Source organism: Babylonia areolata, chromosome 30, assembly GCF_041734735.1.
Source record: "Babylonia areolata isolate BAREFJ2019XMU chromosome 30, ASM4173473v1, whole genome shotgun sequence".
In the NCBI taxonomy this organism is placed as follows: domain Eukaryota; kingdom Metazoa; phylum Mollusca; class Gastropoda; order Neogastropoda; family Buccinidae; genus Babylonia; species Babylonia areolata.
In genome coordinates, this window is record NC_134905.1 from 4,626,041 (window position 1) to 4,635,166 (window position 9,126).

The window sequence follows — 9,126 nt, forward strand, 5'->3', positions numbered from 1 at the left end:
CACACTAACGTGGGACAGCTGAGATTGAAGAACCCATCATTTTGCAGACAGAGATATAGGAGGGGTAGGTAGCACTGCACTGTGGCGACCCTCTCATAAATGTGTTGTGATATAAAAAATAAATAAATAAAAACAAAATAATAATACAATGCAGTACAGTGCAATGCAATGCAATACAATACAGAACAATCCAATCCGGCCCAATGCAAAACAATGTGGAGTGATGGCCTAGAGGTCACGCGTCCGCCTAGGAAGCGAGAGAATCTGAGCGCGCTGGTTCGAATCACGGTTCAGCCGCCGATATTTTCTCCCCCTCCACTAGATCTTGAGTGGTGGTCTGGACGCTAGTCATTTGGATGAGACGATAAACCGAGGTCCCGTGTGCAGCATGCACGTAGCGCACGTAATAGAACCCACGGCAACAAAAGGGTTGTTCCTGGCTAAATTCTGTAGAAAAATCCACTTCAATAGGAAAAACAAGTAAAACTGCACGCAGGAAAAAATACAAAAAAAAAGGGTGGCGCTGTTGTGTAGCGACGCGCTCTCCCTGGGGAGAGCAGCCCGAATTTCACACAGAGAAATCTGTTGTGATAAAATGAAAATGAAATGAAAATGAAACAGTACAAAACAATGGAATACAATGCGATACAATGCAATACAATGCAACGCAGTACAATGCAGTACATTTTAATGCAATACAATACAATACAGTACAATCCATTCCAATCCAATCCATTAAAAAAAAAAAAAAAAAAAAAAAAACACCTGAAGACAAGGAAGAGGCAGGGAACGGAGGCTATTTTTGGAAGAGGTGGGTTTTTAAGGCCAGACTTGAAAGAGCTGAGTGTGGAGACCTGACGAAGCGAAACAGGAAGTTCATTCCAATTACAAAGTCCAGAGACAGAGAAAGAACAGTACAATACAATACAATACAATACAATTTATACATGCCGAAAATTGAAACCATTAGAGACAATTTATGCATCTAGTTTTATATGACTAATGGCACACAGAAGGGAAAAAAAATCAAGTGTTAATTGATTTCTCAGGCTTGGGTTGGCAACACCAAGTACAGAGAAACCATTGACACAATTCTTATATTGAAAAAAACAATTAAATATATATATATATATATATATATATATATATATATATATTATTTTAATCAAAGTCCATCACAATCCCTTGCAAAGTGCCTCAGTCATGACTTATTCATGAACAATCTCAATTTCAAAATGAAACAACAAAAATGTACATAAAAAGATGTACTAAAAACATTGTTGCAGGTCTAAAAAAAAACAAAAAAAACGATGCAGCCAAAGTGTTCCACATCTGTACACGATGTATCAAAAATATTGTTCCAGATCTGAAAACGATGTGTCTAAATCTGTTCCAGATCTATATTCTATGTCTCAGAATTTTTGTTCCAGTTCCGTAAACGATGAGTCAAGATATATACGTTCCTGGTCTGTACACGATGTATAAAAAAAACAAAAAAAACTCTTCTCTGAAGACCAAATCTGGATGAAAGACATCAAAACACAATGTAACAAAAACATGTGCAAAAACTGATATGTCCGGAAATCATTTTGGCGCAAATTCGGCAGTCACCTAATAATAAGATGAATCAAGAGCACTTCGTGGTTCCAACTGTTTACCAATTAAAAAACAAACAAACATGATTAAAAAAAAAAAAAAAAAAACTCGCAGGCACGCGCGCACACACACACCCGCACTAGGACTTATCTTAAATACTTATCTATTATCCTCGGAAATAAGGAATTTAACTTGTCTCGTCTAGTTCAGACTCCTTTTTTAGCTACGACTCTAGTTTTTAGCCACGACTCTTGTCTTGCCTTTCTGCTACGACTCTTGTCTTGCCTTTCTGCTACGACTCTTGTCTTGCCTTTCTGCTATGACTCTTTTCTTGCCTTTTAGCTACGACTCTTTTCTTGCCTTTTAGCTATGACTCTTGTCTTGCCTTTTAGCTACGACTCTTTTCTTGTCTTTTAGCTATGACTGTTGTCTTGCCTTTCTGCTATGACTCTTGTCTTGCCTTTTAGCTACGACTCTTTTCTTGTCTTTTAGCTATGACTCTTGTCTTGCCTTTCTGCTACGACTCTTGTCTGGCCTTTTAGCTACGACTCTTTTCTTGTCTTTTAGCTACGACTCTTTTCTTGTCTTTTAGCTATGACTCTTGTCTTTTAGCTATGACTCTTGTCTTGCCTTTTAGCTACGACTCTTGTCTTGCCTTTTAGCTACGACTCTTAGCTATGACTCTTGTCTTGCCTTTTAGCCACGGCTCTTGTCTTGCCTTTTAGCTACGACTCTTGTCTTGCCTTTTAGCTACGACTCTTAGCTATGACTCTTGTCTTGCCTTTTAGCCACGGCTCTTGTCTTGCCTTTTAGCTACGACTCTAGTCTTCCCTTTTAGCTACCGTAACTTGTCTTGCCTTTTAGCTACGACTCTTGTCTTGCCTTTTAGCTACGACTCTAGTCTTGCCTTTTAGCTACGACTCTTTTCTTGTCTTTTAGCTACGACTCTAGTCTTCCCTTTTACCTACCGTAACTTGTCTTGCCTTTTAGCTACGACTCTAGTCTTCCCTTTTACCTACCGTAACTTGTCTTGCCTTTTAGCTACGACTCTTGTCTTCCCTTTTAGCTACAACTCTATCTTCTCTCTGATTTGTAGTGTCCACTTTGTAAGAAAGAGGAAGAGTTTGAACTGCACTTTGTTCTATCATGTCCTGTCACGTATGACCTTAGAGTGCGATACGTAACACTGATAATTAATGAGTTCCCAAACCAGTTTAGAATGTCGTTACTTATCGCATGTACGCACGAACGAACGTCATAAATCTGTCAAAACGTCTTTGGATGATTATGAACATAGCACGTGCTATTCATAATACAAAATGTACATCTTGTCTGAGTAGCATGTGTTAATGATGTGTATTGTTTATTGCTTAAATCAGTGTATATGTCAATGGACAAAGTACGTTTTGTCTACGATTATTTTTTTTTTTTTAATCCCGAAACGTTCATTTTATATATTTTATATGACACCTTTCCATGAGGGGCAATGGCCCATAAGTATTTTTTAGCACACACACACACACACACACACACACACACACACACACACACACACACACACACAAACACACACACGTATGAATAAACCATCTATTCATCCATGCATCTTTTAACTGCGACATCAACAAAACTGCTTCTGGACGGACCAGGGACCTTTTAACCTCCAACAGACAGCTATAGAGTATCCATCCGTCTTTTAACTGCGACAACAACAAAACTGCTTCATGACAGACCAGGGGCCTTTGATGAGGACCGCCGCCTCGTCCTCAGACAGACAGCTGTGGTGGAACCTCCTGACTCCCAGGCCCTTCACATCCTCCTTCACCACGTCCACACGATGGTGCCTGTGGTCCCGGAAGTCAAAGAGGACCGTGCCTTCATACATTACTCCGCAAGGGCCGGTTTTCACCTGGATGTAAAGTTCGGCGACTCGCAGGTCGAAGGCGCTGTTGAACTCTTGCCATTTGAGGATTTTTCCGTGGGCGTGCGTGTAGGTGAGGACCTGTACGGAGCGGGCCGATGGGAGGAGAAGGGGCGGGGGAAGGGGGGCGGGGGGGGGAGGGGGGGGGCGTGGAGTTGGGGCGGACGAAAGACTTGGTTAAATTCGTTTTTGTTTTTGGGTTCGGTTGTGGTTGGGTTGTGGTGTGGTGTGGTGTGGTGTGGTTGGGTTGGGTTGGGTTGTGGTGTGGTGTGGTGTGGTGTGGTGTGGTGTGGTGTGGTTGGGTTGGGTTGGGTTGGGTTGTGGTGTGGTGTGGTGTGGTGTGGTGTGGTGTGGTGTGGTGTGGTTGGGTTGGGTTGGGTTGTGGTGTGGTGTGGTGTGGTGTGGTGTGGTGTGTTGTGGTTGGGTTGGGATGGGTTGTGGTGTGGTGTGGTCTGGTGTGTGGTCTGGTGTGGTGTGGTGTGTCATCATTACCATAATGACTATCATCATTATCATCATCATCATTACTATTGTCATCGCCATTATCATCATCATCAACATCATCATCACCGTTACCACTATTACTATAATCACCATTATTACTATCATCAACATCATCATCACCATTATCATTATCATCACCAGTATTACTATCATGATCATCGTCATCACCGTTTTTACTATCATCTTTATCATTATCATCATCATTATCACTACCATCATGATCATACAACCATTATTATCATCGCCATCATTACTACCACCACTATCATCATCACCATTGTCATGATCATTATCATCCATTAATGCTATCATAACCATAATTACCACTATCATCATCATCAATACCATTATTGATATCATGACCATTATCATTATCATTAACATCATCATCATTACCATTATTATTATCATCGCTATTATTACTACTAGCATCATCAGATTCACCATTTTTACTTCTTTTTTTTCAACATCATCATCATCATTACCATAATCAGTATCATCACCATTATTACTATCATCATCATCATCATCACAATTATCATCATTATCACCATTACTACTACCATCATCATCATTATTACCATAATCAGTAATATCACCATTATTGCCATGATCAACATCATCATCACCATTATTACAATCATCATCATCATCATCATCATCATCATCATCATCCTTATTACCATTATTATCATCACCATTATTGCTACTATCACCCATCACCATCACCATCACCCATCACCATCACCACCACCACCTCACCTTCCAGGTGGGCAGAACCAGGTGTGCCAGGTGGACGTACTGCAGCTCCAGAGGAGCGCACCTGTCCCTCAGCGTGTCGGCGCGGGCGTTCACGTGGCGGAGCAGGGCCTGGGCCGCCCTCTTGACCAGCGGCTCCGAGGGGCCCAGCACGATGCGGGACATGCACGTGCACCAGTGGCCCGGGATGCCCGTTTCGTGGCACGTCCGGTTGATCCGGATGTCCTCGAAGAGACTCATCACTGCCGTGGCGTTCTCCTCGGGCGGGCGGTAGGTTAACCGCGACGGGTAGAGCAGGTCCGTCAACGTTTCGTGCACGTCGAAAGGGGTGGTCAGCCTGTGGGCGTTTCGAGTCAGGTTAGCGAAAGCCCCGGGGTGGCGGAGCTGGAAGGACTCCGGGAAGGACAGCGACATCATGGGCATCCTCTCCTCCATCTTGGCCAGGACCGTGCTCTTCAAGAGGTAGTCGTTCAGCCCGCGGTCGCTGAAGACCATCACCACCGTGTCCTCGAGAAGCCGACTCCCCTTGAGCCCTCGCAAAAGCTCGACAAGGTCCGAGTCCAGATACTGCACGGGGTTGATGCTGGTGTACGACAGCTCCCGGAAGAGGGCGAAGGCGAACTTGGAGACGTTGCGGTAGGCGTGGAAGAACTCCTCGAGGTACTGAAGCGTGTAGCGATGGTTGGCGCTGTCCCCGGTACAGAACCGAGGGCTGTTCCGTCCAACCTCGCTGCCAGACACCGCCTGCCAGAACGGACGCATGTAGTGGTCTGTAGGGGCCGGGTCGAAGCCGTAGAAGCCGGTGTTGAAGAGGCTCCTTAAAGGCTCGTCCTCTGCGAACAGGGTGGCGTAGCCTTGCTGTTCGAACTCCTTCCAGATGAACGGGTAGGCGTTCATCGGTTCCGCGTTGTACTTCCACGTCTGTACGTCTGGGAGGTCCTCTTCGCGCTTTCCTGTTTGGAACAGTTGATTTTTTGGTGGTGGTGGTAGTGGTGGGGTGTGTGGGGGGGGGGAGGGGGGGGGGGCGTGAGGGGGGGGGTCGAGGCAAGGGGTCGGTGGGGGGTTTGTCTGGGGGGGGTTAGGTTAGGAAGGTCATGGCGAAAATATCTAACGTTGCACAACAGAGTTGTATCGTAGTGGTAACTGACATGCATAATTATGGCACACATTTAACCATGGGATAATGTAATGTTAGTGTCTGGGAAAGACCATTAAAGAAATGAGAGAGACACAGGGAGACAGACAGACAGACAGACAGGCAGGCAGAAAGAAAGACAAAGAGAGACATACAGAGAGACGGACTGACAGACACAGACAGACATAGAGGAAGAGAGACAGACAGACAGACTGACTGACTGACAGACAGACAGGCAAACAGAATGACAGACACACACAGACAAGACAGATAGATGCAAAGACAGACAGACAGACAGACAGAGACACAGAGAGAGACTGAGAGGGAGACAGTCTCAGAGAAAAAAAGACCGAGAAAAAAGCTCATACATGTTTGTCATCATCATCACCATCATCATCATCGTCGTCGTCGCCATCCTGATCACCATCCCAATCAGCGGCTACATGTAATCTCTCTCTCTCTCTCTCTCTCTCTCTCTCTCTCTCTCTCTCTCTCTCTCACACACACACACACACACACACACATATAGGTGCACACAGGCACACACAAATGCACACTCATACAGTCACAGATATGAACATAAGTACGCACGCACGCACGCATGCATTCATTCAAAAACACACACACACACACACACACACACACACACACACACACACACACACACACACACACACACACACCGGCACAACCGAGGTTATAATCACTCTACCTGTCAACAAAGGAATCAGCTCCTCCTTCATCAGCTCACCAACGACGTTGTAATTCTCCAGGACCAGTGAGCCCAGGTCCGCCTTCAGGAAGTGATAAGTCTGTGGCAGCAAACGACGAAACGTTAAGTGAGACACCGACCCCAACCCGAGCATCAGAACGTTCGGCCTGAGTTGCTGGTCCTTGCGGGGGCGCTGCTTCGAATTCTCCGCCAAGATGGTGGAAATTCGCTGGAACACCTCAGGCTTCGGGGTCACCTGTACCGAAAACTGGTCATACTCCAGAGTCACAGAGTTCAAGTTCGGGTAGCTTTGCTCGTACTCATCACCAACGACAGTATCATCGTCCTCATCGTAGAGATTCTCCATGACTTTTTCTAACGACTTGTCGTATTCTTCCTCTTGCATCTTTCCAGGATCTTCATAAAGGTCACTGGATTGTTGTTCTCGTTTCCAGCCGAATATACTCGACAACCAACTGTTTCGAGATGTGCGTGGTTTGGCCTTGTGACGAGTAGAACCACCAGCATTCTTTTCCGCCCCTTTGTCTTTTAAAGTGCACTGAATCCGAACAAAGTCATGCCCAACAGCAACGTCCTGAAACGGCCACACACTCTTTGCCACCGGTTTCCCGTAGAAGTAGAAATCATCGTCATAGTTCTTGACGTCATAAAACAAACAGCTCTCAAGCCGTCTGGGATGACGCACGACTGAAGTGTTCAACACGAACTTGCCGCCTCGCACGAAGAACATCCTCTTCCCTGAACATTTCAGTGGCGGCATTTTGTAAAAAGCGAAGTGGTTCGAGTCGTAGGAGAGTCTCAGACGTCTAGGCAACATACAGTCGATAACCTCCCCTCCTGCGATCCTCACAGAATGCTTTACTTTATTCCCGAGCAGTCTCACGAACAGCGCAGAGCGGTTTTGACGTTCACGCTCTGCAGAGCTAGGCGACTCCGTGAAAACCCTCTGAGCAGCTGCCGGGGCATCAACCTCAGCGTCTCGGAGAACCAGCACAAGGTTGTTCTCATCAGGGCCCTGGCTGAGGAGCGTTCTGATCCACAGAAGGATGGTGATCGTCCCAACAACGGCCAGTAGCTGACGACGTTTACGAAAAAGTAGCGATCGCCATCTCACTCTTACGAGAGTCTGTAAGCGTCGTTTCAGAGCCATTGTTTGGTTTGTTGTCAAGTTCTGATCGGTGTAGAGTCAGCTGTCGAGTTGTTCTTCTGTAAAAAAACAAAAAAAACAACAACAAAAAACATAAGTAGATAAAAGACTGAAAATAAAACATAGAGAGAAAGAGAGAGAGAGGAATAAGAACAACGGTTATGGATACTTAAACACTCTGTCCAGGAAATTGATCTGTGTGCTTTACAAAACACACACACACACACACACACACACACACACACACACAGGAAACTGATCTATGTGCTTTACAAAACACACACACACACACACACACACACACACACACACACACACACACACACACACACACACACACACACACACACACACACACACACACACACACAGAGGAAACTGATCTGTGTGCTTTACAAAACACACACACACACACACACACACACACACACACACACACACACACACACACACAGAGGAAACTGATCTATGTGCTTTACAAAACACACATCACACACACACACACACACACACACACACACACACACACACACACACGTGCTTGTGTGCATATAATGAATCATGATATGTACGTGCATGTGCGTCCATGTGTGCGTCCTTCCTGGGCAGTCCACAAAGATTTCCTCAAGTACTGAACTCCCACAAGTTTAACTGTTGCGTGGGTGTGCTCGTGGGTGAGAAAAGAAACTGAAAAATTAATGATCACTCCAGCAGTTAAACAGGTTTTTAAAAAAAACTTATTGGCTATATAAAAGAGAGAGAGAGAGAGAGAGAGAGAGAGAGTCTGCCCTGAGCAATATAATTATAGTTTCAGTTTCAGTAGCTCAAGGAGGCGTCACTGCGTTCGGACAAATCCATATACGCTACACCACATCTGCCAAGCAGATGCCTGACCAGCGGCGTAGCCAAACGCGCTTAGTCAGGCCTTGAAGAAAAAAAAAAGGTGAATAAATAATAGATAAGCGTACATAAATAAGTAAATAAATACATAAATAGATAAATGAATAAATAATAATTATAATATGAAAAAAGATAGTGATAATAAAAAATAATAATAATAAATAAATAAATAAGACAACAATGATGATAAATAAGCAAACATATGTAAAACATGAAGACACACATTCACACATACACCCACACATGCATAAAAGATATGCGCCAAACATGCAGTTTCACAGATATGAAAGCACAGTCAAATACACATAAACGTACATGAGCCCCAACACACACACACACACACACACACACTACCCAATACCCTGCACCTCCTCTACCCCCCTCCTCCACACACTCATTTCTAGGCTACGTATCGCAGCTTCCACGACACA

At 44.8% G+C, this 9,126-nt stretch overlaps 1 protein-coding gene across 2 annotated transcripts in view; it reads right to left on the reverse strand.

Moving 5' to 3' along the window:
- Positions 1-2,218: 2,218 nt before the first annotated feature.
- The window catches only part of LOC143275453 (uncharacterized), a 10,623-nt gene continuing 3,715 nt past the window's right edge, over positions 2,219-9,126 (reverse strand). For both annotated transcript variants that reach the window (XM_076579590.1, XM_076579589.1), the window contains exons 2-4: positions 6,628-7,854; positions 4,784-5,733; positions 2,219-3,598 (exon numbers count right to left, since the gene is read on the reverse strand). In XM_076579590.1, coding sequence (XP_076435705.1) covers positions 3,293-3,598; positions 4,784-5,733; positions 6,628-7,798 — 2,427 coding nt within the window. In that variant the 5' untranslated portion in view covers positions 7,799-7,854 and the 3' untranslated portion in view covers positions 2,219-3,292. The remainder of the gene's footprint in view (positions 3,599-4,783; positions 5,734-6,627; positions 7,855-9,126) is intronic.